At 38.8% G+C, this 16,513-nt stretch overlaps 1 protein-coding gene across 1 annotated transcript in view; it reads left to right on the forward strand.

Annotated features, from left to right (window-relative positions):
- RLF (RLF zinc finger) overlaps positions 1–16,513 on the forward strand; it is an 86,649-nt gene that overhangs the window by 64,410 nt on the left and 5,726 nt on the right. The window contains exon 7 of the mRNA XM_003989897.4: positions 10,165–10,306. Coding sequence (XP_003989946.1) covers positions 10,165–10,306 — 142 coding nt within the window. The remainder of the gene's footprint in view (positions 1–10,164; positions 10,307–16,513) is intronic.

Below are 16,513 nucleotides of genomic sequence, written 5' to 3' on the forward strand. Positions count from 1 at the left end.
TCTAGGTCAGCCTTGCACTAGAGAAGGAAATCCATTTGAATAGGTAATCTCTTTTGAAACTTTGGTACTATGTAGCAGAATTATATTAATTTGGTTTTAATTCAGTTTATATCTCGTTTGCCTACAGAGTACTTAGTTGCTAAAAAGAAAACAGTAAGTGTAACCTACGGTTCTTTCATTCCAACTGTGCAGAATCTGTTTAGGCCAAAAGGGCAGACTTGATACACAGGAGAGTTCTAGAATGTAAGACTGCCAGTAAGTATCAGACTAGTGATATGGATAATGCCATAGGATATTAGTGGAAGGTGCTCACTGTTTAAGAAAGGTGTCAAGGGAGAGGTAATATCAGAGCTTTAATTCAAAGAATGGATTGGATGGATTTGCATGATCTTGATTAGAGGAGCATGGAGAGATTTAGAACCTAAGGATGGCTTGAAGTTGGAAACGAACATTTTGATTGTAGGAAAACCCAGTAAAGCCCTTCGTGTGCTTTAGCCTTCATTGATCTCCTTTTGGAGCATCTGTGTGTATTTGTAGTTTTATTATTAACATTGTATGCTACTATATTTCTTCCTGTTTACTATTTTATATAGAAATATTATTTGTGTGCTATAAATTATCTCATAATAATCCTCATAATTATCATTGTGCAGATGAGGCAGTGGATGACCAGAGGAATCAGAGAAGTCTTGTGATTGCCCAGGGTCTTAAGGCTAACGTGATAGAGCTGAGATTCACATCCAGGGTTTTTGACTCCTAATCCAGTGCTTTTCTTCTCCTGTGGTGGTTTTCTTGGTGCAGGGCCAGAATGCAGGTTGCAGTCTTCTACCACTGGGTCCACTATGCCAGAGTTATATCTCCTGTGAGAAGGGAGATAGTGGAACAGGGAGTTAAATATATTTTGTAATAATCACTATGGCATTTTGTTAGGAAACCAAAAAAGCGGTGCTAAAAATGAAAAGAATTAAGTAGCAGTGAGGGTTTTGATCATTAAACTAAGTAGAAGAGGTCCCCCCCCCCCATGCATTAGAGATTAGAGATTTTAGCCTCAGTAAAACAGATGTATTTACTTGAGGAACAAACCCCAATTTATCTTGTTACAGTTAATTTCTTTGCCTACAATGAAAAAATATCTGCTAGTGATAGCTAGATTTTCAGGGCAAAGAAATACACTAAATTACATATGAGATGTGTTATACATTACAGAGGGTTATGGGGTTTTTTTTGGATTTTTTTTTAAGTTTTAGATGTACAGTATAATGATGCAACAATTCTATACATTATTCAGTGTTCATCACAATAAGTGTACTCTTAATCCCCTTCACCGATTTCATCCATCTCCCCTCTGGTGACAACCAGTTTGTCCTCTATATAATGAGTATATTTTCATTTGTCTCTTTTTTCTTTGTTCATTTATTTTGTTTCTTAAAATCTGCATATGTTTTAAATCATATGGTATTTGTCTTTCTCTATTTCACTTAGCATTGTACCCTCTACATGCATCCATGTCATTGCAAAGGGCAAGATCTTTTTTATGGCAGAGTGAATTCCATTGTATATATATACCACATCATCTTTAACCATTCATCTGTTGATAGACACTTGGGCTGCCTCTGTATCTTGGCTATTGTAAATAATGCTACAGTAAATGTAGGGGTGCATATATCTTAGTGTTTTTATGTTTTTTGGGTAAATACCCAGTAGTGGAACTACTGGATCATATGGTAATTCTATTTTTAATTTTTTTTTTTAAGGTTTATTTATTTTTGGGACAGAGAGAGACAGAGCATGAACAGGGGAGGGGCGGAGAGAGAGGGAGACACAGAATCTGAAACAGGCTCCAGGCTCTGAGCCGTCAGCACAGAGCTCGACGCGGGGCTCAAACTCATGGACCACGAGATCACGACCTGAGCCGAAGTCAGCCGCCCAACCAACTGAGCCACCCAGGCGCCCCTCTATTTTTAATTTTTTGAGGAACCTCCATACTGTTGTCCACAGTGGTTGCACCAGCCTGCATTCCCACCAGTGGTGCATGAGGTTTCCTTTTTCTCTAAATCCTGGCCAATACTTTTTATTTCTTGTGTTTTTTATTTTGGCCATTCTGACAGGTGTGCTGTGATATCTTATTGTGGTTTTGATTTGCATTTCCCTGGTGATTAGTGATGTTGAACATCTTTTCATGTGTTTGTTTGGTTATCTGTGTGTCATCTTTGGAAAAATGCCTGTGTCCTCTGCCTGTTTTTAAATTGGATTATTTGCTTTTGGGTGTGTACCATTGTGTAATTTCTTTGTATATTTTTGGATATTAACCCCTTTTCAGATATATCATTTACCAATATCTTCTTTCATTCAGTAGTTTGTCTTTTTGTTTTGTTGATGGTTTCCTTTGCTGTGTGAAAGCTTTGTGTTTTGGTGTAGTCTCAGTAGTTTAATTTTGCTTTTGTTTCCCTTGCCAAAAGAGACCTATCTAGAAAAATGTTTCCATGGCTGATATTGAAGAGATTACTGCCTGTGTTTACTTCTAGGAATTTTATGGCTTCAGGTCTCACATTTAGGTCTTTCTCAATTTTGAATTTATTTTTGTGTATAGTCTAAGAAAGTGGTCTAATTTCATTCTTTTGCATGTAGCTGCCTTGTTTTCCCAACAGCATTTTTGTAGAGCTTGTCTTTTTCCTGTTGTATAGTCTTGTATATTCCTTTGTCATATAATGACCATAAAAGTGTGGGTTTATTTCCAGCTTCTTTATTCTGTTCCATTGATCTGTGTGTCGGTTTTTGTGCCAGTACCATACTGTTTTGATTACTGTAGTTTTGTAGTATATCTTGAAATCTGGGGTTGTGATACCTCCAGCTTTGTTCTTCTTTGTCAAGATTGCTATTTTGAGGGGCGCCTGGGTGGCGCAGTCGGTTAAGCGTCCGACTTCAGCCAGGTCACGATCTCGCGGTCCGTGAGTTCGAGCCCCGCGTCAGGCTCTGGGCTGATGGCTCAGAGCCTGGAGCCTGTTTCCGATTCTGTGTCTCCCTCTCTCTCTGCCCCTCCCCCGTTCATGCTCTGTCTCTCTCTGTCCCCAAAAAAATAAACGTTGAAAAAAATTAAAAAAAAAAAAAAAAGATTGCTATTTTGAGGTCTTTTTTTTTTTTTTAATGTTTGTTTGTTTGTTTATTAGAGTGAGAGAGCAGGCAAACACAAGCAGGGGAGGGGCAGAGAGAGAGGGAGACACAGAATCCAAAGCAGGCTCCGGAGCCCTGTGTGGGGCTCAAACTCCGGAACCTTGAGATCATGACCTGAGCTGAAGTCAGATGCTTAGCCGACTGAGCCACCCAGGCGTCCGTGGCTATTTGAGGTCTTTTTTCATTCCATGTAAATTTTAGGATTATTGTTCTAGTTCTGTGAAAAGCTGTTGGTATTTTATTTTATTTTATTTTTTTTAATTTTTTTTTTTTAACGTTTATTTATTTTTGGGACAGAGAGAGACAGAGCATGAACGGGGGAGGGGCAGAGAGAGAGGGAGACACAGAATCGGAAACAGGCTCCAGGCTCTGAGCCATCAGCCCAGAGCCTGATGCGGGGCTCGAGCTCCCGGACCGCGAGATCGTGACCTGGCTGAAGTCGGAGGCTTAACCGACTGCTCCACCCAGGCGCCCCAAGCTGTTGGTATTTTAAATGGGATTGCATTGAATGTGTAGATTGCTTTGGGTAGTGTGGACAATTTAATAATAATTGGTTTTCCCAATCCATGAGCATGGAATCTTTCCATTGTGTCATCTTCAGTTTCTTTTACCCGTGTTTTACAGCTTTCAGAGTACAAGTCTTTCACTTCCTTCTTTAGTTTATTCCTAGGAATTTTATTCTTTTAGGTGTAATTGTAAATGGGACTATTTTCTTAATTTTTCTTTTGCTACTTTATTAGTATATAGAAATGCAACAGGGGGTGCCTGGCTCAGTCGGTTAAGCTTCGGATTTTTGATTTTGGCTCAGGTCATGAACTCATGTTGCGTGAGATCAAGTCTTGCTTCGAGCTCTGTGCTGACAGTCAGGAGCCTGCTTGGAATTCTCTCCCTCCCCCACCCCCCCACCCCCCGCCCGCCACTTGTGCGTGCATGCATGCATGCGCTTACTCACACTCTCTCTCTCTAAATTAGTAAACATTTTTAAAAAATAGAAATACAACAGATTTCTGTATATTAATTTTGTATCCTGTGACTTTATTGAATTCATGTATCAGTTCTAGTAGTTTTTTGGTAGAGTCTTCAGGGTTTCTGTATATAGTATCAGGTCATCTATAAATAGTGAAAATTTTACTTCTTCCTTACCAATTTGGATGCTGTTATTTCTTTTTGTTATCTGACTGCTGTGACTAGGATGTCCAAACTATGTTGAATGAAAATGGTAAGAGTGGACATCCCTGTCTTCTTCCTGAACTTAGAGGAAAAGCTCTGATTTTCACTGTTGAGTATGATGTTTGCTGTAGGTTTGCCATATATGGCCTTAATTAATGTTGAGGTGTGTTCCTGCTAAACCTACTTCATTGAAAAGTTTTTATTATGAGTGAATGTAGTACTTTGTCAGGTGCTTTTTCTGCTTCTGTTGAGATGATTACATGGTTTTTATCCTTCTCTTATTAATGTGACCTATCATATTGATTGATTTGTGAATAGTGAATCACGTTGCATCCTTGGAATAAATCACACTTGATCATGGTGACTAATTTTTTTTAAGTGTTGTTGGATTTGGTTTGCTAATATTTTGTTGAGGATATTTGCATCTATGTTCATCAGATATTGGCTTATAGTTTTCTTTTTGTGTAGTGTCTACCTGGTTTTGGAAGCAGGGTAATGCTGACCTTGTAGAATGGATTTGTAACCTTTCCTTCCTCTTTTTTTTTTTTTTTTTTTTTTTGAGATAGTTTGAGAAGAATAGGTGTTAACTCTTCTTTAAATGTTTGACAGAGGGGCGCCTGGGTGGCGCAGTCGGTTAAGCGTCCGACTTCAGCCAGGTCACGATCTCGGGGTCCGGGAGCTCGAGCCCCGCGTCAGGCTCTGGGCTGATGGCTCAGAGCCTGGAGCCTGTTTCCGATTCTGTGTCTCCCTCTCTCTCTGCCCCTCCCCCATTCATGCTCTGTCTCTCTCTGTCCCGAAAGTAAATAACGTTGAAAAAAAAAAAAAAAATTTCAATGTTTGACAGAATTCACCTGTGAAGCCATTTAGTCCTGGACTTTTGTTTGTTGGGAATTTTTTGATTTCTGATTCAACTTCACTGCTAGTAGTTGGTCTGTTCAAATGCTCTTATTTCTTTCTGATTCAGTTTAGAAGGTTATATGTTTCTAGGACTTTATCCATTTCTTCCAGGTTATCAAGTTTGTTGACATACAATTTTTCATAATCTTGTATAATCCTTTGTATTTCTGTGGTGTAGGTTGTTATTTTTCCTCTTTGATTTCTGATATATTTGCATCCTCCTTTTTTTCTAATGATTCTGGCTAAAGGTTTATCAATTTTGTTGATTTTTTAAAGAACCACCTCCTGGTTTCTTTAGTTTTATTTCACTTATTTCTCCTCTAATCTTTTTCATTTCCTTCCTTCTGTTGGCTTTGGGCTTTGTTCTTTTTCTAGCTCCTCGAGGAGTAAGTTTAGGTCATTTGAGATTTTTCTTGATTATAAAGTAATTTTAAAACTATAATCACACGGTTCTTTTAATATTCCTAATAGAGCTTCCCTTCTAGAGTGACCTATAGCTTTATTCTTCTTCCTTTCTTTACTCTGACACATTAGCCCTTCCAAGGATGTTAGCAGCTGTAGGATTAATGCTGCTCCACGCAGCAGGAAGGGATTAACAAGGATTTCCCTCTTGTTGGCCTCCTGAGGAGCTAGAATGAGTAAAGGAAAGAAAATATTTAGTCACTTCACACTTGGGTAAAAGTAAGCTTCTTCCAAGCAGTTTAAAGAGAAATAGAATCTAAAATTTTGAAATTTGGAATCTTTTTTTTTTTAACCCCTTCTCTTGTTTTCATAGGTGTTTGTTTGTTTTGCTAATGGGATATTGGAGTGGGATATTTGAAACTTAGGAATTCTGTAAAACATGTGACTAAGTTGGAATCTGATAAAAGCAGTCACTTATTTTTAAACACATATACTAGAATTTATTTATCGGAAGTATCATTCTTGAATGTGGTCATCACAGAAGATAGTATTTGAAGTGTTAACTATGTAACTGTTACCCAAAAGTTTTTTTTTTTAATTTTCTTAGAAATTTCCTTTAGAGATACTTACAAACCATAATAAAATATATCCTATTACTTTAAATTAGCCACCGTATATATGCTTGATCTCAAAAGGTATATTACTCAGCTTATTAATTAACCATAGCCCCAAAAGAATTTTGGCTCTGCAAAAATCAAAGATGTGCTGGAGGAATGAGTTTCCTATAGATGTCTGCAGTGATAATACCATTAGAGTAGCCAAGCAAATAAGAAAAATACCCATTTTTGAATGGGACAGTGTACATATAGATGTGTAATTACTACTGCTGCTTTTAAAATAAAGTTCAGGGTGCCTGGATAGCTCAGTTGGATAAGCGTCCGACTTTGGCTCAGGTCATGATCTCATGGTACGTGGGTTCGAGCCCCTCTTCGAGCTCTACCGACAGCTCAGAGTCTGGATCCTGCTTCCGATTCTGTGTCTCCCCCTCTGTCTCTCTCTCTGTCCCTCTCCTTCTTGTAGTCTCTCTCTCTCTCTCTCTCTCTTCTCTCTTTCTCAAAAATAAACATTAAAAAAATTAAAATAAAATTCATGGGGCACCTGGGTCGCTCAGTCAGTTAAACGTTCGACTTAGGCTCAGGTCATGATCTCAAGGTTCGTGAGTTCGAGCCCTGTGTTGGGCTCTGTGCTGACAGCTTGGAGACTTGAGCCGGATTTTGTTTCTCCCTCTCTCTCTCTCTCTGCCCCTCCCTCGCTAATGCTGTGTCTCAAAAATAAATATAAAAAAAATTAAAGGTCATACAGGGGTGCCTCTCTTTCTCAAAAGTAAATAAACATTTAAACAAATAAAGTTCATACAGGTGAGCCTTAAACCTCCACACAAAGCTTTCAGCAAGTATTTGATAGGTTGACCGTTGCTTTCTTAGATCTGAGTTTAATGTATGTTGGGGCACCTGGGTGGCTCAGTCAGTTGTACATCTGACTTCAGCTCAAGTCATGATCTCATGGTTCGTGAGTTTGAGCCCCACCTGCTCGCTGCTATCAGGAAGAGCCCTCTTCCAATCCTCTGTCCCTCTCTCTCTGCCCCTCCCCACCGCACTCGCTTACGTGCTCTCTCTCTCGAAATATATGTATAAAAAAATCTTGTACATTTGTGTTTCTTTGATGTAATCTCATGCCTGTTCTCTCCCAGGCTAGACTGTGATATTCCAGGGTCAATGTGTGTGTTGTCCTTAGTGCCTGACGAAGACCACATATCCATATATGTTTTATTTAACCAAATTTTGTTGGAAGTAAAAAGTGGTCATGAGAATCACATACTGTATCTGCAGGAGCCACCTTTAAAGGTGGTCATCCCTTAATGCCACAAAGTTTTCTTTGACTCATCTCCACAATGCCTGAATTCTAGATAACCGTGTGACATACTGACTGGACTTTGGGCTTCCTGATATGCAGAAACCCAGTGTAGTTTAAAGTTCTTGCATGGTAGCTAGATCTCTGCTGAAGTATGTTTCCTACCATTAATAGAACTAAATTTCCTTTCCAGTTTTTATGAATTTGTATATAATTTGTTGACTTGAAGTAGGCAGTGGGCTAATTGGAAGCATCTATACAGTGGAATCATTTTCAGTATATTCTTTAATGGTTGTCCACTTAAAAAAATCGTACCATTATAGTAATTGATATTCGTCCCAGTGCATGTATGATCCAACAGGTTCTGAGTTACTATTTTATTGGCGGTTTCCGTTTTCCAGTGTACAGATTTGAATGGATGACATGGTAGCATTTTCATGAGCTGGTTGTTTTGCTTTCAGGCAAATTTGTATATTTGGTTGGGTAATGAGTGGTAGTGTTAAATTGTTGGATCATAATTGTGTAAGTATGTCTAAAAACAAAATACCCTTTTTTGATCATGGTTATTTGGAATTAAAATAACTATAACTTGAAATATTTAATTTGGAATAAATCGGGCCATAAACATTCTGATACATATTTTAAAAGTTATTTGAGGGGCTCCTGAGTGGCTCACCGGTTAAGTGGCCAACTTTTGGTTTCAGCTCAGGTCATGATCTCATGGTTCGTGAGTTCACGCCCTGCACTGGGGTTTGTGCTGGTATACAGAGCCTGTTTGGGATTCTCTCTCTGCCCCTCCTGCACTCCTTTTCTTTCTTTCTCTCTCTCTCTCTCTCCCTCAAAATAAATAGATAAACTTAAAAAAAAATTATTTAAGAGGCTTTAATACTCAACTTGCCTCTTACCACTTTATCAGATTTGCCTAACTGTAAACTAATAGCTAGTTGATGTATTTTAGATAGTAGATATTCCTGATGCAGGGCTCAAACTCAGGAACCATGAGATCATATATGACCTGAGCCGAAACCAAGAGTCGGATGCTTAACTGACTGAGCCATCCAGATGCCCAGCAATCTTGTGAGTTAAAAAAATGAACAGTCACCCCAATTACTTGCCTAGCCAGTAGCTATTTTCAAAGCTGACCTGTCTCAATTTTTTACTTTTCCTGGTTAGGAAAGCAACACTAGTCACCAAAGACAAACACTTAAAGGCATTTTAAGTTAATTGTATTTATCATAGCTCAAATTTGCCATCATTAAATATTAAAAGCTTTAATCATGTATCTTTTAAGGAGTATATTCATTTAGATCTTTGAGGCAAGTTTTGTATGTATATAAGAATTTCACCATATGAGAATCCTAGTTACTTCTTTAAAAATACACTAGGGGTGCCTGGGTGGATCAGTTGGTTGAACAACTAACTCTTGATTTCAGCTGAGGTCATGATATCAGGGTCATGGGATCAAGCCCTGCATTGGGCTTTGTGCTGAACACAGAGCCTGCTTGAGATTATCTGTCTTCCTCTGCCCCTCTCCTGCTCACACACATGCTCTCTAAATTAATTAATTAATTAAATTAAATTAAGTATAATAAAATAAGTTCTGTTAAATATGTTTATTTTCAATCTGTTGAGGTATGTTCGTTTATTAAGCTTTGTATTTGTACCCAGCTTCCTAGAATAGTCTGTTAATAGCAGTAAGATATTAGTGTTCTAAAACTGGCTTGTGAAAATAATACTTTTTTATGAAAATTTTTAACAATTTTTATGAAAATTGTTAAAGAAAATTGTTTAAGAAATAATTACAGTATGTATTGCAGTGTACAGAAAAGAGTCACTTTTTTAAAGTGGTAACATTCTCTTTAGTTTTACTAAGTAACTTCCCTTGCATTCATATTAGTATTTTTATCCTGGACATTTTTGAGTTACTAGTGCTTTTCCTTGAGAATTTTCTCTTGGGGCTCCTGGGTGGCTCAGTCGGTTCAGCGTCAGACTCTTGATTTCGGCTCAGGTCATGATCTCACATGGTTGGTGAGTTCAAACCTCATGTTGGGCTCTGTGCTGACAGCGTGAAACCTACTTGGGATTGTCCCTGCTCTTGCATTCTGTCTTTTTCTCTCAAAATAAATGAACTTTAAAAAAAAAAAGTTTTTTCTCTTAACCCATTCAGTGCCTTTAATTAACTTGTTCTTTTCAAGCTTTCTTTGTTTCCATAATGAATATTTGTAAGATTCTCATATTTTAGCTGTTTCTAAAAGTGCCATGTTGCTAATTTTATTAGTAATATTTAAACATTCCAAAATGCATGCCTAAGTAGCTTCATGACATTTTAGAGCTAGAAAGGGCCAGGTAAGTGGAGAAGTGTACTGTTAGAATATTTATTAGTTGTATACATTTTGTTAGCAGTGTCGGGATGTCTCATGATCTCTGCCCACTAGGATAGAGTTTAACGATTTTACCAGTTTGAGAGGACCCAATAGGGAATGTAGACAGTTTTTTTTTTTCTTCTAGTTTCTGTTCACTATCAATTTATCTTTACAAACCAAAGTGGGGTGGGGAGGTGGACAACAAATACCAGTTGCTTTAAATGTTTTACCTTAATCTTTCTTTTTATAGGGAATTGACTCTCTTTTGGAGTAAACTGCAGAGAAGAATTGACCCATCTTTAGACACTTTTTTGGAGCGCTGTCGTCAGTTTGGTGTCATAGCTAAAACACAGCAGCATTTGTTTTGCCTGATTAGAGTTATACAAACAGAAGTGAGTAATTTTGCTTTTTATGATGATTGTCCTAGAACTGAAGAAATGAGCGGGGAGATTACTTCTCAGACAACTCCTTTTAGACGAGGAAAGATTATGGAATTGGACGTACCTAGGTGTTTCTGCAGATTGACCTTTTAGAATCCACAGTTTTCTTAATGGAAGATAGTGATTTAAAGTGACTGGAGGAAGGGAAGATTATGTTTCTGGGCTATATCTACTACCCTATGTTTACTTTTCCTAGAACAGTTTTCTATATTTTATGCAAGCATGTTTGTTTGCATATTAACATAATTATTAACATGAAGAAAATATAACTATATTTTCCTTAAGAATAGAGTAATACATTTTCTAGGTTTTGGAATAATAGAACAGTTCCAGAATTAGCTATACAAAAATTATAATCTGTGCACAACAGGAAACAAGTTAGATATTTTTAGGAAGTAAATATTTCCTAAAATGAAATGAAGTGCTATATATAAAGCCTTGTTTTTTGAGTTGAGCCCTATAGATATATAAGACTATTAGCTTAGAGATTCAGCACAAATCTTATACTGTTCCCTGTTTTTGTTTTGTTTTTAGTATCTGCTCATGACTGAGCTCTCCATATACCCATAGCTGTAATGGCTCATGGGTATGTTTCATGGGCTACTTCTTTGACAACATCCAAGGATTGTTTATACTAAAGCCAAGGCACAGTTGTATCTTTCATACATCCTTTCTCCTTTAATGTAAACATCTATATCCTATACTTTATTTGAAATATGTTGGTCTGGTCTTCTCCAGTGAAGATAGGAAAAGCTAAAACAGTTATTAAAAAGTAAATTCATGGTCAGATATGTTAGGTGATAATTATTTCTAATCACTGTGAATGAAGTTCTTTCTCCTGTCACAGAAAGAACATGTTCAAGTAATTACCGAACTTGTGTTATTTTTAAAAATTAGTTTTAGGGGCATCTGGGTGGCTCAGTTAAGCATCTGACTGGCTCAGGTAATGATCTCGTGGTCTGTGGGTTCGCACCCCACATCGGGCTCTGTGCGGACAGCTCAGAGCCTGGAGCCTACTCCGGATTCTGTGTCTCCCTCTCTGCCCCTCCCTGACTCACACTCTGTTTCTCTCTGTCTCTCAAAAATGAATAAACGTGCCAGGCGCCTAGGTGGGTCAGTTGGTTAAGCATCCGACTTCAGCTCAGGTCATGATATCGCATTCTGTGAGTTCGAGCCCCACATCGGGCTGTGTGCTGACAGCTCAGAGCCTGGAGCCTGCTTCGGATTTTGTGTCTCAGTCTCTCTCTTCCCCTCCCCCACTCGCACTCTGTCTCTCTGTCTCTGTCTCTGTCTCTCTCAAAAATAAACATTATGGAAAGAGCCTAAATATCCATCAGTTGATGAATGGATAAAGAAGTTGTGGTTTATACATACAATGGAATACTACTTGGCAATGAGAAAGAATGAAATCTGGCCTTTTGTAGCAACGTGGATGGAACTGGAGAGTGTTATGCTAAGTGAAATAAGTCATACAGAGACAGATACCATATGTTTTCACTCTTATTTTGATCCTGAGAAACTTAACAGAAGACCATGGGGGGGGGGGGGGAGGTGCAGAGAGGGAAGGAGGCAAACCATAAGAGACTCTTAAAAACTGAGAATAAACTGAGGGTTGATGGGGGGTGGGAGGGAGGAGAAAGTAGGTGATGGGCATTGAGGAGGGCACCTGTTGGGGTGAACACTGGGTGTTGTATGGAAACCAATTTGACAATAAATTTCATATTTAAAAAAAAATAAACATTAAAACATTTTTTCATTAGTTTTAGAATTGGCCTTTAAAAAGTTTTATTTCGGGGGCGCCTGGGTGGCTCAGTCGGTTGAGCGTCCGACTTCGGCTCAGATCATGATCTCACGGTCCGTGAGTTCAAGCCCTGCATCAGGCTCCGTGCTGACAGCTCAGAGCCCGGAGCCTGCTTCAGATTCTGTGTCTCCCTCTCTCTCTGACTGTTCATGCTCTGTCTCTCCCTATCTCAAAAATAAATAAACACTAAAAAAATTTTTTTTAAGTTTTATTTTGTAAGTTTTAAGGAGAGTATTAGTTTTCTATTGCTGCATAACAAATTACCACAAACCTAGCACTTAAAACAACACCCATTGTTAGCTCAGTTTTGTAGGGCACAGTGTAGCACAGTGTGGCCAAGGTTGTTGCTCAGAGTATCAAGAAGGTGGAATCAAGGTTTTTGCCAGCTTGTGTTCTTATCTGGAAGCTCTGTGGAAAATCTACTTCTAAGCTCATTCTTGTTGACAGAATTCTCTTCCTTTCAGTTGTAAGACTAAAGCCCTCATTTTTTGCTGGCTGCCAGCTGCAGCCTGTTTTCAGCTACTAGAAGCCATCCTCATTCCATACCTGCATTTTTAAGCCAGCAGACATTTAAGAAATTCTCCTAATTTGAATCTGACCTTCTCTAAATCTGATTTCCAGACACCTAGATGTAGAGGGCTTGAATGATTAGGTCAGGCCCACCTAGGTAAACCTGTTTTAAGATCAACTGATTTGGGGCCTTTATTACACCCACAAAGTCCTTTTTCCCATATGACATAATCATAGGAATTATACCTACAGGATCCACTTACCCTTGAATGGAGGAGATTATACAAAAGTGAGGGTCATTTTGGAATTCTGCTTACCTCAAGGAACCACAGAAAATGGGAAAGCTGCTAGAGGACTAGGGAAAGTGGGTTTCTGAGGCACTTGGCTGGCTCACTTGGTGGAGCATGTGACTTGTTCTTGGAGTTGTGAGTTCATAGAGATTACTTTAAAAAAAAAAAAGTGGGTTTCTGACACAGACCAAGGAATTTGCTGTCCACCTACATAACCAGACCCATTCCTCTTTAATCCTCATTTCAGGTACTTTCCACTATAATCATTCATGATAACTGGCCTAAAGGGTAGAAAAGATGTGGGCTGGTAGGTGGAAGGCAGTGAGTGGAGAATTCCCTTCAAATTGAGAGACTCACCTCTGGGTTTTTAAAGAGGGATGGATCTAACCTGTATCAGTTAGGATCTAGTTCTGCGCGAGTAGTAGATATCCCACAATAGTAGTGCTCTAAAGAAAGCGGAAATTTTTCCTTTTCTCATGTAGGTAGATAATCCAGGCAGACAGGCCAAGGTTGCTTTTAGTGGTTCCACGTATCAGAAACCCAGGTTCCTTTTTGTCTGCCATCAACACATAGTTTCCGTCTCATGTTCTAAAAGCTGACTATTCCAATCCTGGCTATCATGTCCATTCCTGATAGCAGGGCACTGGGAGTGGGGAGGCAAACCACACCATGATAACACCTTTTCCTCATCCCCTCTAATACACACAGCCCCATCTAGCTGCAAGGGAGACAGGAGATATATTTATTATTTCAGGTTACTTTGTAAGCAGATAGAAACCAGGCATTCTGTTTTTGTAGCACAAGAGGCAAAGGATATTGGGAGACAGCTTATAACCAATGACTTAGTCCTTGGGATGGAACAGGTTAATGATGCTAAAAAGCTTGTGTGGGCATTAGGTCTTTCGCAGAAGGCAACAGTGTATAATGGAGAGGGCCTTGTGATAGTACCTCTTTATTTTCTGGGCTTCCATTTTCTATAAATGAAGAGCTTAAACCAGATCATTTAAAGGTGCTTAGGGACATCTGGGTGGCTCAGTTGGTTGTGTCTGATCTTGATTTCAGCTCAGGTCATGATCCCAGGGTCATGGGATTGAGCCCCACATCGGGGTCTGTGCTGTACGTGGAGCCTGCTTGGGATTCTCTCTCTCTCCCTCTCTCCGCTCCCCCACTCCTTTACGTGCATGCTGTCTCTCTAATTAATTACTTAATTGGTTAAAAAAAATAAAGATGCTTAGAGTTGTTAGACCTTAAAAATAGTATGAATGAAGGTAGATGAGGTTATATTTTGAAGTGGAAGTTAAAGAAGAGGGCAACATTCAAGAAACTTGAATCCAGTTTATTTGGCCATGTGGCCCTTTTTGGTGGAACATCTAGTGCTTACTGTTTTGCAAAACATGACTTTGTCTATTTTAATTCCTTCTCTTTAGTAATAGAGAAGCTGAAAATTAGAGGTGTATGACTTGTAAAGATTGTAAACCTAGTTGCAGCAGAGTCAGGACTGGACCATGGGTATCTTGACAAATTGCGTAATGTGATATGATTATCATTTGTAAATCAGAGCACAGAGGTCTTGGAGGGTCAGGTAAGTTTTAAAATAATTCATAGGTTCTCAACAAGTTATTATTCTTTTTGGAAGAGTGAGATAAACTGCAAAGAATATTCTTTTTTTTTTTATGTTTATTTTGAGAGAAAGTGCATTAGCGGGGGAGGGAGGGAGACAGAGAGACAGAGAGGGAATCTTAATCAGGCTCCACCCTCAGCGTGGAGCCAGACGCAGGACTTGATCCCACAAACCGTGAGATCATGACCTGAGCTGAAATCAAGAGTCGGATGCTTAACCAACTGAGCTACCCAGGCTCCATCCATTCTTTCTTAAATAGCCCAATCTGGATGAAATGGTAAAATGTACAAAATCACTAAGAGCACTTTTCAAAAAAACAGACTTTATACCATTATGCGTTCTAAACAGATATACCAAGAAGTTACTTGTTAAAAGAGTAGTGAATAAATTATAGGATATGAAATGTGGAACTGAATTTTGAAGATAAGACTAAATTGATTTTAAACCAGGTAGCTGGAACAAAGAGTGGCAGACATAGTGTATGAAGAGCACATAGGATATAGCCATATCAAGCTTTGGAATTCATAAAGGTTGTAAACTGGTTAAGAACTCAGGTTATGCACAAAGACAGCTTTAAGTTTAAATCCTTGTTCCTTTGCTCACTAGCTGGTGACTTTGGGCAGTTAACCTTCCGAGCCTTGGTTTCTTATCTATAAAATGAGGATAATGTGGGAAAATAGTATTTGGAGTAGTGCCTAGACTGTAGTAAGGTTTCAGGGATGCCTGGGTGGCTCAGTCAGTTAAGCATCTGACTTCTGCTCAGGTCATGATCTTGTGGTTCATGGGTTTGAGCCCCGTGTCGGGCTCTGTGCTGACAGCTCAGAGCTTGGAGCCTGCTTTGGATTCTGTCTCCCTGTCTATTTGCCCCTCCCCCCCCCCCTCAAAAATTAACAAACATTAAAAAAAAATTTTTTTTAATAAAAAAAATGTAGCAAGGGTAGGGTTCTGTAAATTGATGATAGTTGTTTCTCTGTGTTCCTAGAACTTAGAATGAATGATGCTCAACACAGTATAATTGCTTAACAAATTATCAATTTGAAGAGTAGAGTTTATTCTGTTATTTTGCATGGTATTCTGTTGAATACTATGTGCCAGCAATGTAGTAATCACTTTATATTGCTTATTTCATTTTTATAACAATGTTAGGAGGAAAATCTAATGTTACCACTACTGTTTCCATTTTATAGATGAGGCAGCTACAGCTTAGGAATTAAGAACTTGTCACTGCAGTGAAGCTGGGTTCAAAAGCAGTAAAAGTCTGACTCAAAAATCTATGCCAGACTGAGCCTGGCTGGCTCAGTCTATAGAGCATGCAGTTCTTGATCTCGGGGTCATCAATTTGAGCCCCATTTTAGGCATAGAAATTACTTTTAAAAAACTTTTATGTTTTGCATTTTAAGCCACTCTGCCATACAATCCTACTTTTCTTTGCTCATAGTATTTTCATATTCCATTTCAGCCTCTCACGTAAGTCATCTTCTTGTATGCCTTGTATCATATATGACCAGATCTTTTTCCTGATTTTTTTTTTTTAATGTTTACTTATTTTTGAGAGAGAGCTCAAGCCAGGGAGGGGCAGGTGGAGGGGGAGGAGGCAGAGGATCTGAAGCAAGCTCTGCACTGACAGCAGTGAGCCCATCGTAGGGCTCGAATTCACAAACCGTGAGATCATCACCTGAGCCAGAGTCAGACACCCAACCGAGTACCCAGGCACTATAGAAAGAATTTTAAGTTCTTGTTGTTTTTCCCATGGGAAGCTTGAGATTGAGTATACCTATAGCTATAAAGTACTAATTCTTTTAGGAGAAAAGAGGGAGAATCATTTCAACCTTGAGATTTTGAAAACACGCAGCTGTTCATGACAGTTGAATTTCTTAAATCGAGTTTTATACAGCTGTTTCCTTTTTCACCCATTTATTTAAGCCCTGTCCTTCTTA

This window comes from Felis catus, chromosome C1 (assembly GCF_018350175.1).
Source record: "Felis catus isolate Fca126 chromosome C1, F.catus_Fca126_mat1.0, whole genome shotgun sequence".
Taxonomy (NCBI): Eukaryota; Metazoa; Chordata; class Mammalia; order Carnivora; family Felidae; genus Felis; species Felis catus.